The 16,419-nt window shown below is 28.6% G+C and overlaps 1 protein-coding gene across 2 annotated transcripts in view; it reads left to right on the forward strand.

Annotated features, from left to right (window-relative positions):
* The window catches only part of LOC109596618 (pseudouridylate synthase RPUSD2), a 132,410-nt gene that overhangs the window by 93,109 nt on the left and 22,882 nt on the right, over positions 1-16,419 (forward strand). For both annotated transcript variants that reach the window (XM_020012191.2, XM_020012198.2), the window contains one exon: positions 8,690-8,773. In XM_020012191.2, the coding sequence (XP_019867750.1) occupies positions 8,690-8,773 (84 nt within the window). The remainder of the gene's footprint in view (positions 1-8,689; positions 8,774-16,419) is intronic.

Genomic DNA, 16,419 nt, shown 5'->3' on the forward strand with positions numbered 1-16,419 from the left:
CGTGAAAAGAAAAGTGATGGGGTCGTGGCCCGATTCGTAACACACTGGGACAAATTCTATCGCTTTGATAAAGTTGTAAATTACGAGCGATTAGAGGTTGTAAAAAGGCTTGGTAATAAAAAATTTATTATTCCCGGTAAACTGAATAATAACTTTGAAAATGTGACATGGGAAATGTGTGCAATGTCTCAAGGGAGCTGCGTTAAATAAAATGTATTTTTTTTGAATAATTGCTGTCCAGGGACCACCACTGGCACGTTCTATTTCTAAAATCTGTATAATTTAATAATTCAGATAAATTGATATCCTCCTAGCTTTTTCTGCCGTAAGATAGAGAATACTATTTTTAGATAACTCAAAAATACGTAAACCGACGTAAAGTAAGTTGATGGATAAAAATTGTTAGAAATTGCTTTATAAGCTTATGTTTCAATTTTAGACAATACATTGTTTAATAACTATATCATCAACAGTGAGTTAGAAAAATGGAAGAAATTGGACATCGTGATATAATACTTTTATTTGAGAGGACTTTGTCAAAAATGTCAAAGTCGAGCTAGATTTTACTTTAAGAGAGTCCGATCCATCCTTTAGTAGTAAAATATTGGTTGGCAGACTCTAAAAAAGGCTGTATGAGCTATCGAAAATAACACTATAAAAAACCATTACAATTCAATAATTTTTTAATTCTCTAATTAATACGATTGATTTAATAGGAAAGTATGTATAAATTTGGTGGATGCGTCGGGAATATCGTCGCTTTTTTATGCGTTGCTAATCTTGTGATTTTTCATTGTTTTAAGGTTATATTACATCCCAAACCATGTATGGTATTTTGGGAAAGTTTTTCAGTTTTAGAGTGACTAGCAAGAGCAAAGCAAACTTTGTTTCAGATCCATTTAAAGTTGTGTAAACCTAAATCTAGCTTTTAACAGGAATAAAAATGATTTATGAGGAGCGAATTGAGGTTTTTGCATTCCCCTATCTCCCCAATAATTGCTTTCATTTGTTTTATTTCTCGCAGTTAATAATACACACACGATATGCGTCCGGGACGATGAGACTCGGACTACTTTTCAGACATGCGATATCGATTGCGAGACCGCCCAATCGTTGACTCTATTTATTCATTGAGATTTCACAACTTGATTGTGTCCTATCGTGTGACATTTTATTGTAAGGACATACAAACTGTGTCTATATTTGAAACACTATATCTTAATATAGATAAGTGCATTCTGCTCTTAGTTTTATTATATCCATAATATATTTATATTAATGTATTCGTTAAATATCGATTTTGTTGAAAAATATTAATATCTCATAAATCAAGTAACGTACGTTACTATTATGCATTAATTTAATTATATACTTAAAATACATTAGGATGGAGCTTTTTCTATTTTCAACGGAAGATACAATGAATGTTTCAAAAGGCGGTACCGATTCTATCTATTAAATTCTAATAAATCGTTTATAAAAGTTGAACTGTTCAAGTGTTGCCATGCCATTATTCAGTTTTTGTTTCTTTCTATGCTATTCTCCATTCAAACAACAAATATATTGTTCAAGAATTTTAATGGAAACACTCCAGAATTAAAAAATAGTAGTGCTGATGAAGTATTATAGAAACAAGAAAAAGTAATGGAAACCAGTACACCCAATATACAACATAAAATAATTAACATAATTTTAAGCTGAAGTAGGTAGACTTTACTTTTAATAAAAGGCGATTGTGTTTCGTGCGTATTCTATTACTATGTGTAGAGAAAATCACTCTCTGAAATCTCTGAAATCGTAAATGCTTAGATTATTCTATTGACAATATATTGAATGAACAGTGACTTTGCTCATATAAGGACTTATTCTATTCACAAATTTAAATTAAATCAAATACAAATATACTGTACAGAATGTTTCAAATTGATTGATTCAGTTATTTCAAGTATTTCCGGACAAGAGGGAGAGAAATTGGCTTAAATGTCTAGATACATTTTTCTGAAAGGTCGATTTTTGTAAATTATATTCAGATATAACAACAACAGTGATTTATGACGTTCTCATAAAGGACAAATCTCAGAGAGATCATTAGTCATATTCAATTCTTTATAATTATATAATGGGTGTCCATGGAGGATGGATTTTAGCTGCATTTCCAGAGTAGAAAAGATTTCTATATAGGGTGTTACATAATTCTTAAATAATTCTAAAAAATTCCAATAAAAGCCCAACAAACTTTACTGTTCAAAGTTTGATTTCCATTGATCTACAATCAAATTTGAGCGCGTCTTATCCAATTTCGTCGCACTAGTTTCAACGTCCTCCTGCTGTTCCCGGAGGCGCAGATTACAATCTGCCTATAGGCAACCGTTAAGATCCATTCACGCAATTCACCGATATTTTGTACTTCGGTTGAAACAACAAAAAACCAGATAAAAATTGTTTGGGTTACAATAATTTTAAGAAATAAAAAAGTTGTAGAGTAAGGTTTGTTACAAACTTTAACATTTTTTGTTGAACTTTTATTAGAATCAAGAAATCGAATTATTATTTAGAAGTGCATATCTGGTTAAAAAATTTCGGATAAGTTATGAAACACTCTGTGTATACATTTTACTACATAGTACTTACTTAAAAATGTATCTTTTTAATATTTAGAGATAATATGTGAAACTCTTTTATTTCAATTGTAGAATTTACTTTAAAAATTGCGAAAACAATTAACTCTCAAAAATTTATAATTTGTGACAATACATTATCTTTAGCTGAGATATAGGATATAGGATATTTCTGATAAGTTTACAAACAAACAAACGTCGACCAATAAAATAAATAGATATGGAAACAATGGTCACGAAAACCTCAACCTTTATATTTTAATTATTTTTTACATCAAATTATATATTCGCACACATATATTAAAAAAATATATGCTATAATTAGTAAATTATACCTAAATCAAGCAATTGACGACACCCTGTACATGCCTAAGTCCCATACACATTTATAGATACTTAAATGACCTACCTACCTACCAGTGAGTTCGCTCTAAGACCAGTTGTATAAAAGAGCCAAGTAACACGAAACTATTCTTAGGCCTTGGACAATTATACATGTATACTCAAAACAACTTAAGTTGAAATTTTTTCAAGTCACTATCCAATCTATTTTTATTCGAACATCGGAGGGTATAATGAATGTTTCAAAGGGACAGTAGTAGTCCCATTAATTAAATTATAATAAATCGTATTTACAAGTTATGTTACACGTTACTGTGGCACGTTTATTCAATTTTTATTTCTTTGATGTTCTAGTTTATTACCTATCCCCCCACGTAATAAATGTTTTGTTTAGGAGTTTTAAACCGAATCCTTCAGAATTAAAGAACATTTTATTCCACATATGTCGTTTGTTGTACATTTTTATTTCGAATAAACTAAAATAACTTTTTTGATTATATCATATAAGAATTAAACTTTTAACATAAGTGCAACTAAAACAAGTTAAGTTAGGTAAACAAATCCTGAGACACAAAAGACTGTCGTATTTTTGCGACTAACGCATTGTTGTCTCCATTCTATGTGTTTATACTAGTGTCGTTTATTTTGATAGTGTCTGGGCTGTTGCACTTTTGGCCCCTGAACCCACTCACGTGACTCAAAACTTCTGCGGAACAGGTGCATTCGTGCTGATATATTTACAAGAATGTCGCCACGCATTTCTCTAAGTAATTTAATAACTTTTTATCTGAACGTTTATATAATAATTCTATTTTTATTTACGTTTTTTGGAAGTGATGATACTAAACTTCTCTATATACATCATATTAAGATTATATGTAATTTTTTTAAATGAAAATTTTTGGGTTTTATTGATTTTTTCGTGCTTATAAATAGACTACATAAAGGACTTTTAAATTTTTTAGATTATAAAATTATTAATAAAGCTAATTCTGCGTAAATATGTATTTAAAGTAAAAACTGAAATAAACTGAAATTTTTATAAATTAAAAAAAATAAAGTTTATTTAAAAATGTATTAATTAAATATAAAAACAAGACAACGTTTAGTACTGAAGTACTTAGTTATAATATAATCAGTTTATTAGTTCAGCCTGTTACCAAGAAATTTATTTCGTATATACATTTTAATAAATTATTATTATTTAAGTAGTCATATAAATTTATTTCCATTAAAACGATCCTGTTTGAACGGTGCACGTTGGGGGAAACTCCTTAATGCTCTCGGTATTCAAATCGGCTACACATCGGTTTTCAATTAAACGAAATCGCTGATATTAGCTATTCGTATTCTTCATAGAATCATCCACCCCATACAATCTACTTTTTGCATATAACTGCGAATAACTGGGTAGGTGTAATTGACAAAAAGAAATATAAATTTTATTTCAGAATTACTTGTTAATAAAACCAGTTAATTTCTATTGATTTTTATGTAATAAAAGATGTACGACATGCAACGTAAATGTGAGCTACTGTTTATAGATCAATTAGAGTTAAAGGAACAGTAGTAATATATTTAAAATGTTGCGGCAATTAAATTTTCTAAAATTAACTTTAGATGTGTAGCAAATTTTAAAAATCAACCGCCAAGAACGAGCTCTGTATTGTTCTCCAAAGTTGTTTTTAGCTTAATCTATTATTGGATCTTGTAGGTAACTCAGACTTGTGTTTAAAATTTTTATTGGGGTCATTCTCGTGTCTGCACCAAAATGTGCTTGGAGACGATTTATTTAAATTGCAATTTACATAATTTGCATACCATGCAAATTTTACCTTAAAATATTACTCGCATAAAGTAGACTGTAATAGGTACTTGCTTTTCTAATTTTATAATATGGTATAAAGTATAATTAAATATGAAAAGTTTTAAAAATTCGCTTTTTGTTGCTTAACATAATGTGAAATGTAAAACAAGTGACCAATGCGATGAAAAGTAATTATTTAGTAATTAAAAATTAAATAAATGTAATATTAAACAAAAATTATATTTTGACCTTAAGCCAGGTTCACGAATTTTTTTAACAGTATGGTAAAAAACAAATGTTGCCATGAAATGATAATAGAAAATAAAAAAATGTGAAATACCCACTTATTTTATTATTACATTTATTTCTCGAAAATTGGCGAATATTATTTTATTTTACTATTTTTGTACGTTAAGCCTCAGGTTCATGAAGACTTTTTTAACACATTTTCTTTCCAATTAGATATTTTACTAAAATAATTTTTTTACATATATAAACTCTATTGTCACAACTATACTTTCAGATCAGACTTCAAACAGAATTAAAAATTAAATAATTAATAGCTTCTAAAACATTTTATGTTGATATCAAACAAATACCATATTTGCGTATATCCCCATATATATTATCATTTGTATTACATTAGTAAGCTATTAGTTTTAGAAAATTGTCAATATCTTTGTCTCTTATTTCTTTAAAAAAGTAATTACATTTGTTTTAAGGAATCATAAAAATCCTGTTTTAACAATTTGGCATTAAAACCGCTGATTACATAAAATTAATTTGTTCACATATATTTTCTTAAGTAAATTCACTTAATTTTCTGGCTTTATTCGGATTAACAACACACCAACATCTGTTTCGGCAATTTCTCATTCTGACAACATCTTGTTTAAATCTAAATGGTAAATGCAATTATGCTGGATTAATTTTACCTACATTTATCTTGACATCGCAAAAACAATTCAACTTAGAACACTACTGAGTTAAAGATAACGAATGTCAGCATAATAAACTAATTTGGGACGAAAAGCATAAACTGTTTTGTGTTGTAGATATTATTTATACATTTCTATTTTTGATTAATAACTTCAATAGAAATACTTGAATAAAATAAATTATTGATGCAAGGCTTTAAAATGACAAAATATTATTTCATATATTATATTATATTATATATTAAGATTAGATATTATATGACAAATTACTTTGTGTAGTATATAGTATTCGGAACTAGTTAAACTATAATTTAATTCGCATCTTATCACGTCTCATATAATAATCTGCAAAACATAACATGATTCTACGGGAAAATGCAAAATTTGCATGTTTGGCTTACAGAATACTTAAACATATAACAATAAAATTAAATGGTTCATGTGTTATATCAATATTAAAGGTAATTGACACGATTTATTTAAATATTAACCACGTACCTCTAGCGCTAAAAGCTTATGGAAATTTATTTTACAGGATATGCCTGTTAAAAGGGTTGTTAAATACATAAAAATTTTCTACCGTATTAAAATTATATGCACGTTAATTCATAGCAAGCACATTATATTCATGTTTTAAAATAAATACACACTTCCATAATGGAATTAAACTTTAAACTAAGCTTATCTTAAATGAACATTTATTTTAATTTATAAATGATTCATCACATACCAGGAATTACAATAATTTTGCCATAATAAAACCATTTTAAGCAAAGGGAATATTAAATTGTTCCACACTTTTTATATAATATTTATCCAGTTGTTCAAAATCGTTTAATTATGATTATTTTACGCTTATTAACAAGTTAAGTTGTTAATTAAAGTTGAGATTTCATAATAACATAATTAGTTTACTAGTTCATGAAGCACATATCTCAGGACGGAAAACAATCTTCAACTAATTTTCTTAGATTTATTAATTAACTTTTGGTATTATTTTATGCCTATTAAAATAAATTAAATTTTACATAATGATAATATTAGCTTATTAGTTCATGGTGACAAGTTGTACTCCTTTTCATACTTCGCTTCATTTTTCCAAATTGATGCTTGATGTTTCCTACAACCAACAGGCATCACAAAGTGCGAATGCGCTTCTGAATGTCTTTATGTTAATTTCTAGATGAAATTTTACAGTGCAAATGATCTCAATGGGCTAATGCTAGAATGGAAATTGTGCACACACACACACACGTTAGGTATGATATGTTTTGAATTATGAAACACTGTAAGCTTTTCAGTAAATATTTGCGACATACTCTGACATCCTCTATTCGTCCGTCGTCCGCATTACTGATTTTATGATATAGGAATATCGGACGTTGATATTCACAGATAAACTTAAAATACCATCCATTCAAAGGAGATGAGCCTTTCTTGTAAAATGATGACAGTGGATTTATTTTAAAAGAATATACATTGCTTTAAAAATCCGGCGATTGTGCTTATTACATCGTTTCATTTACTCTAATAGTACTAGTTATTTTCCTACTTTTATTATAAAGGTATTGTTATTTGTTAATTATTATATCGCATGTTCTCGTTTTATTGTTAAATATATTGTCAATTATTATTTAAGAGTTTTGAGAAAATTTAAGCGTAGTATAGCATTATTTTCATCGCCGGTGTCAGAGAAAGACTTTAACTTCAACCTTGAATATCTATTGAAGCTCCATCTGCGAGACAGTAATTAATACTATTTTCGCCTCTTCCTTTTTTTGTATGTTCCACTTAAAGTTCTATCTCCGAGGCTCTAGACTGACCTCCGGTTCTATCTTTAGCCAGGCAGGAACTTTAGCAACCCCACAATCAATGCAAGTCCAGTTTCTATGCCTCCGTTAATCTAGTCTACAAAGTAAGCATAAATAAATTGTTTTGTAAATTAAATTAGCAAAGATAAAATTAATACCTAATTAGGTATACGAAGATTTGCTTGTTTAGATAGGAGGCATATAGAATATATGCATAATTGTAGCAGTCGAAGTTACCGACCTTAACAATCATTATTGCAAAACAGACATGTTGCAGAAGATTGGACTTGAATAGTCGTTTGGTGATACAGCGTTCTCTGGGCTCTGGCACGTGGTAGTTCTAATATTGTGATTTCGAGTGAACCTAAAGAGACTGACTTAGCTAAGCTACTCTCAGGTTTTTCAGTCTTAAAATTAATTTGAAAAGTAATTTATTTAAATATTGTGATGGTGAATCTTTGTTAATTGGAGAACTCGAATTAGTTAGTTATATCATTAACATATTATTATTTACATCGTATTATATTTTCATTTGAATATATAAATTCATGTGGCAACTTGTGAATTTATGAAAATTAAAAGCTTATTTTAATATTTTAAAACAATGGAAACATTTCCGGGTAGAGAATTTTGTTGCAGGGTGCCGTGAAGCGAAAATTATGACACGAAAAAAGTGGCATTTATACTGTAAATAAAACCATTCACAGTACGGCTGCGATTTCACATACAGCATTTAATAATGTTTTATGAGCACTTTTGTAGATACTAAATACAGAAACCAAGAATTAATCTCTGACTGGTGGATTTAAATGGCCTTGGAAACATCAAAGACTCGGACAAAATGGCATTTTTAATTACATTAATTGCTCTTCCTGTGCGAACGTGCATTTCCAGAAAAGTAGCCCTGTTAGTGGACAGCGAAAATTAAAAACAAATATGTACAGAACCTGTAACCGTGAGAAATAATGACGTACATTTTCACCTGCAAGTTAATTTTGTAGCTTTTTGTCACAAAGTGTGTGCTAATTATTAGCATTTTATTTAAATATTTACTTTTTTACTTTCATGTTTTGTATTAATATACAAGGGATTTTGAATTTATTCATTATTTATTGTTATAAATATATAATTATTTTAAATTTTCTAAATTTATAAAATATTATTTTGTTACAGCTATGTGATAAAGACAAAACTAAGTTAACTGGTACAGAAAAAAGGAAAGCTGACGATGGAGAACCTAATAAAGACCTAAAGAAGGTAAGTTTCCAAATAAATTTTATATACACATATTTCGTTTAAGTATGTACATATATATATAAACGTAAAAAATGTTATTACTACACTCTGACATTTTTTTTAAAAGAGGAACGTGATAATAAATGTCTTATTATTATGGTTGAGCTTCTGGCAATATGTATGTTAAAGTACAAAATTTCTGGTTATGGTCTTGACAGTTAAATAAAAAACAATGGTCCCGTCTCCGTATTACGTCCAACCCCGTGGCACAAAATTATCATTCCACCTTTAAGATCGTATTTTTAATTAAATGATAAGAGCAACCTTTTTTTCCATTTCTGTACCTTACTATGTTAGCTAGTGTACTCAATAGTGTATTAAGAACAAATTGAATTGCAGGAGTATAATGTTTCTCTTTTTATTAATATTATATGATCTGCTCTAGATTTTATCACACCGTCTATATGTTTGCTAATATGTGTCAGGACAATTGCGTTAATAGTTGAGGTGTTTGCAAAGTCAAATCTACCACAACTGTTGGTTGGTGCATTGGGACCTATTCGACCAAAATATATACATTATAGATTTAGCGACAGAACTCGGTGGAATAGTTGAAACTACAAGTCGATTAAATAGATTTATGAAGCCTGCATTATGGCCTCCAACATTGGACAACTGGTCTCTTATCAGATCTGTCAGTGGACACAGGAAGGCGTACTAAATATTGTACAGTAACTATATGTAGCAAATTATATATAATATTTTTCAAATTGCAATTTACTGAGAAAAATTGATGCATATTTTAAATATTTGTAATAATTTTACTAACAGATACAAGTTTTTTGGGTTACAATAATTGAAAATATTAAGAAATAAACACTGCATAAAAAAGTACAAAAGTAGGGTGCTGAATATATAGGGAAATTTTTAATCAATGTTCAATATTCATGGGTTTAATATATATATAATGATATACTCATTATGAAATAACTACTGAAATATAAATATATGGTTGGCTAAATTGTTTTTACTGAAATGTAATTTAAAATAAATCTGTAGAACAATGAAATTTAATTTATTGTTATCATAAATCAAACCAAATCTACACATGATTAAATGTTAATGAAAAACCGCCCACAAGCATTATATGAGTTAACAAGTTTAACATGCATCAGTTTACTAAGTTATTTTTATAACTATAAAATTTAATTAGTATATTGTCACGCATGTATTACCACCTTTTTTATTTATTACATAAATTATGCATCAACATTTTTCTTTTTATGAGTACAAGAAGAAGTTTTTTTATACATTGGAAACAAAATATCGCCACCCTGTAAACCTATATTTGCATTATTTATTCATTAGAAATTCCGGAAATATTTCTGCAGGCAGAATCGCTTTTATAACCATAATTCCACTATGTCAAATACTGCAATAAACTTTCAAAGTAATTGTAAAGTTTAATGTCGGAGAATTATTAATAATACCGCATTAGAATATGCAATATTAATAAGACACCTTGTTTACAACAAGTTTTTGATGAAAAATGTAATTAATTAAACTAATTTATTAAATAGAATTAATAACATGTTTCAGTTTGTAGTATTTAAATTATATTTACTTAAAGTAATTTATTTTGAATGTATTATTGCGAATGTATAAATTAGGGAATGCTGATGAATTTGATACACATGGGCCTTAATATAATTCTTCCTGAAGATAATATAGGATGTGTTCGTCTAATGAGAACTGAAATTGACTCTATCAACAACTTTCTATTTTTGGACAATAAGTGAATTCCAAGTAGTATTTTGAGGCACATCTAACCACTTATAATAATTTTAAAATAATAAATAATTATATATTACTAATATCTGTAAATCGTTTCATCATTTAAAGATATGTATAAAAAAAGAATCTAAACAAAATATTGTAATGGACTGAATTTCTTTTTCAAATTTGAATAATTTACTTTCTTTACTGTGTTTACCGAAGTAATATTAAATCGAACAATTCTTTCTGATGCTGACGTTTTGTCAACTACAATACATTTAACAGAATTATCTCCGTGTTCCTCCAAAAAAACTGACCACCATATTCAGTGAATAGTTTATAAACAGTTTTTCATATTACATCCAAAGATTTATATTTGACAAATATGTAAAGGGAAATTTCTTTTGATTGATTTGGTTTTCGTCGAATTTTAATTATTGGAAATTTAATAAAGTCACGAAAACCACAATATTATTCCCTTTACCACTAATGATTCGGTATAACTGGATTCGTTCAATCATGGTTATGGTAGATTCGAACATGCAGATATTTCTCTTTTATTTTTTAACCAAAAGTTTCAATTTAAACATTTCACATGTAGTATTTTGTCAATTTATGAATGTTAAAAATAAAACGAACAATCAAAATATTTTTCTAACGAATTATATATTAGTTTTCTAAATTTGTCAAATATAATTTTATAATATAATTATACTTTTCAGAATCAGGGTGATTCTCAAAGATTCAACACGATACTATCAGTTTTTATAAAATATTTTTTATACTTTGTCACTTGCTGTTCGAAAGTGACATAAACTTTATTTCCTCAAATAATATTAATATTATGCATGAAATTTTTACCAATTGTATTTTGAATCTTTATTTGTTTTTGAGATGTCTAATTTTTCGAAAACAATTTCCCACTCAAAGTGGCTAATTAAAATGTCCGTATTACTAACAATTATAAATTTAAAATTTTCAAACCAATCGACACAGAATTAACTAGTGATAAGTTGTAGCATACCCTATAATAATGAATGTTAGGTGAATCACCCGGTGAAGTGTCGGAAATAATTTTAAATGGAATACCTAAACTTCTACCATTTAATTCTTACATCTTAAATCGATATCCAAGCAAAATTATTTTATCACTTAACAACTAGGTATTGCATTAGAGGTATTTTTATTTTTTATGTATAGAATACCCGCATTTATTGGGATTTAAAGTTCGCTCTGCAAACTTTCTTTTCAGCTCAACTTTACAGAAAGTACAAAACACGATGTGATATCAGAACGTTAAATTTATGTTGAGTGTATATAAGAAAATAATAATTTTCTCACAGTTTACATAGTTTGATAAGGAGAGTACTATATCAGATTACTTTATATTTTTTTATTGTAAAATATTAAAGTTATTACATTTATAAAAAAATAAATGCAGGGTACTTTGTCACAGTTTTGATATTATTTACTAATTTAATCAACCGGTTTCACATAAACTTTTGCATGCGATGCGACAGTATTAGCTTTATATGGCAGCCGCTTCCCGAATTAACCGATAGAAATGAAGATTGGGAGTCTAATTTACATTTTATAAATGTTAAATTACTTTGACACGATTTGATATTTTTTAAAGAAAATCTTTCGCAGAGCCATAAAACTGAATAGGCAACAAAAGTTTTTCGATTTCTTGACACGCCATTGGGCACACAGTCACGCAGATATCAAGAAACGAATCAAGACAACATGGATAATTTGTATTTATACATATACAATTAATAATGTAACGCATATACATACTACAAAAATTTAATGATTTACTTACATGGTTATGAATGGTGACATAATAAGTGTAAGTAAACAATTATTTATAATATATTATGATATATAATAGATATACATACAGTACATAAATATACATCGACAAGTGTTTTTCCAACATCAGTGGACTAAGTTGTCAATCAGATGTCCTAACCTAACCTAACCATATCAGACCTCTGAAGATGCTAGCCACTCGTGGTGGAGAAAAGTCGGGAAATACAACATTTACATTTAAAATTAAATAAAAGAATTAAATGTGGATGAATTTTCAAATAACAATATAGTTCAATCCGATTTCATTTAAAAATTTGTCTCGGGATAATCAAAGTTTAAAGCCGGATTATATATAAAATAATATATTTCAATAAATTAAACAATAGTAACGAATATGTTTATTTTAGTAGCGCTATAAAGTAGATTCTTGAAACATATACAAAATCATGAAGTCATTATTCTTAAATGTCTGTCTTTTAAGAATTTTAAGATCTTCTATGATTTACATATATACCTACTGTAGTAGTTGGTATTGATGGAGCTTTTTCTATACATTTTAGTATTATTCATAAACAGAGATTTGAAAGTGAAATGGTGAAAACATCACAATTTTGAATCTGTGGTTTTTCACACTTTTTATTCAAATTTTAGAAGAGGAATAATCACATTCCAAAATATTTTGTGGAGACATGCTAAAACTTTTTATAAAATGAGACTATTGTATGTGGAAATATTCTCATACCTTTCAGAGTGTGATTACAATAAGGTATAAAATACACTGTAACACATTGACATGTTGTTTACATACATTATCTAATTTAATAGCAAATAATTTAAAATTTGACTACATCAATTGGTTAACATATAAGACACGTCTATATTTACATATATATTTAACTTATTTTGTAAAAAGTGCTTCTTTGTTACTACATACATGTCAAAGGAGGAATCTGTGCAAAATTAAACTAAAAACATATATCGTCTATATCAATGTCAATTAGAAAGCAAAATGTTTCAAAACTGTGTACAGATATTTATTTCGGATATCGAAAAACATTTTATAACACGTAATGTTGGGTGTTGTTTTTGGTGCAAACTAAACAAATTATAAAATATATTGTGAAACTAGTTCGTTAAACAATCATCATAAACAAATCTTCTTGTGTACTGTTTCTTAATATGGAGTAGGTTTTAGATTATTTTTTAACTTTGTCAAATTAATTTTTCGCACTTGCTTCTCTCATTTTTATAATATTCTTGTGAATCTCCAAAATCTTCGTATATCATAATTTATGGAATCATAAGTCATATCTTAATTCTTCTTCTCGAATATGTTAATTAAGAGATTATCATTTTTAATAATAATTATATTAAGTTACCTTTTGAGGATACATTATAATAAATTGAGTTTCTCATCTAAACCTTTTTAGGACATTCGTTAAAAGAAAAGTGAAAATCTTTATAATTCTTTGTACTTAAAATACAAATTAAATGTCATATTGTAGCAATGAAGATTTACTGCAATAGGGCTTCAGTTATACCAATGAGAGGAATTATAATAATCCCTACTCATATCTTATACATCACTGTCGATTCGTGACAATGATAAAGCGAACAATTGTACAATGTTTATACTACTCTGGCGGCATTCCATTTTATGAATCAATTATTTTTTATCAAACCATAAAACGATTCCTTGAATATGTTTTATTTAATTTCTTCAATTTAATAATTTTGTCAGCATCCTTTATATTTAAATTTTACATGTCATCACTATTAGTGGGAAATATCTCTTTACACTCTATTACATTAAGGCATCGTAACACACAGAAGTACAAAAGGCTATTGTAAAGGGCATCAGGGTGTGGAATCATTATTAAAACTGGGGATGTTGCTGTTGGTATGATAATTCCTGAGCAAAGAGCACAAGGAACAATAGCATCTGCAAAGTGCCTTGGAATTTGCTTATTGTCTACACAATATTGTCATATTTTACATTACTACGCCGTAATCTTGATATGTTTATCGCCCTTATTTAACATAACCTTCAAGACAACTTAATTGATAAAATATAATCATGACTATTTTTTGGCCACTTTTAATTTAATAATTGTTACTTGAGTGTTCAAAATATGTGGAAACAGTATTGAACTTAGTGAAATGTAGCCTACCAAATGATGGAAGTTGTTGCAACAGTCACACAGGAGACCTACTATACAAACCCATCCAGGAACAATTAGGACAACACACGCATCATTCATCCAGAATCCCTGAAGGAGTTACTATGTAGAAAACAAATCACTCTGATCTCTTGATCAGGTTTCTTAACCAGGAAAGGACCTTTGCTACCCAGATAGCTATTGGGCCATCTCACTATTTACTAAGAGATTAAAGTAGATGAAAAAGTCACGACATGAGGAAAAGACGGATGAACACAATATCATCCAACCGAAGCAGTTTAATACAGGCCTGTATTGTCCACCGAAGTGCATCATGAGAGGATTAAGTTCGGGATTATGAGTTGGCCATGGTATAGGTCCCCCACGACCAATCTACCTATTTCCAAGTCTTGTTTATAAAAATGCTTTTGCCTCGAAGTGCAATAGGCAATAAGATATTTGTCGATTATACTTGCCTACACGTTAATAGAAATTCAAACAATAAAAGCAACTTAAAACTATGGATAAATGCGCCCATTTCTGGCAGGTCATGTAAAATACATTTATGAAAAACTAAGAACGACCAGATTAAATACTCCCGACATTTCCATGCGAATCCTTTCCTTTCATATTTTTGTTACATATTACATGTCTGTATAGTCCCATTTAATTGATTTTAGTTATTCTAAATTAAATCGTAGGCCTTTAGCGTCCTTTTATTAATACACCCTGTATATTACTATAAAGCAGGAGTGGCCAACATGCGGCTCGCGAGCCATATGCGGCTCTTTGAAGCATTATTTGTGGCTCTTAATAAATGTACCCGAGTTCCCTTTTCATTCCAGAATTATTAAGAGAAGTAAAATAAATGTGTTTAATTTTTAACATATGAATTCAATACACATATTTTATACTTTGATTTATATGTTTTCAATAAATATAATTTCTGTAAACAGATTTTTTTAATACTTTTTTTGCATATCTTTTAAATACATATATAATTGCGGCTCGCTTAGTCGCCAGTATTACGGAATCATATCATATTCAGTGTATCATGGAATCATATTTAGTCTGAAACAGCATGAGCCTTAAGTCCAAGAAGTAACTTCAAGGGACATCACGAAGTTATACAACGGACTTGAAGCAACGGATCACCGCAACTTTTGAATGAAATAAACAAGTGCAACCAACGATCATCAATTTGTTTTACCCTAACACGAACCAACAGCACAAATTGTGCTTTATAAGTTTATATTAAAAATTAGTTTTCAGTACTCTACGTTAAATTATGAATGGATTCATCGTGATATAGAAATAAAGCCTTACTATCTGACAAAAGCGCCACTAGCGTAAGATCACAAATGGCTGAGAAAACAATAAATCGTTCTCTAGTGAGATTGGTTTTTATTAACGATTAAGAATCAGGGGTGTAGATCGAGTTGCAAGTTTTCGCATAAATCATTAGATAAGTTTCGACATTTGCAAAAGAAGTTGTCCCAAGTTCTAACTTGCTACTGCTGCACAAATTTGTTTTGGTTAAACATTTATTATCAAGTTACTTATAGTACTTATTGAAATATTAGCATTTCGAGGGTCAATTCACTATACTACTATAAAAATCTAGAAACAATATCTAAATCCTACAGCAGATTCTAATATTAGGATATGTTACATATTTTCAAACAGACAAGACGACACACCAATATATCAAAGAGCAAACAATTTAATAATGATTAATACATTTTTGCTTTACATTTTTCTTGGTAAAATAACATAAAACGTGCATAAAAATATGTGAGTAATTTGCAATGCGGCACAGTTTCGTGTTCAATTGACCGATAACAGGAACATTTTAACTTCAAACAGAGTATATAACAGGAGCCTTTTTATCGTCAGTCTCAGATCAACTTGGCAGTT

This window comes from Aethina tumida, chromosome 4 (genome assembly GCF_024364675.1).
Source record: "Aethina tumida isolate Nest 87 chromosome 4, icAetTumi1.1, whole genome shotgun sequence".
In the NCBI taxonomy this organism is placed as follows: domain Eukaryota; kingdom Metazoa; phylum Arthropoda; class Insecta; order Coleoptera; family Nitidulidae; genus Aethina; species Aethina tumida.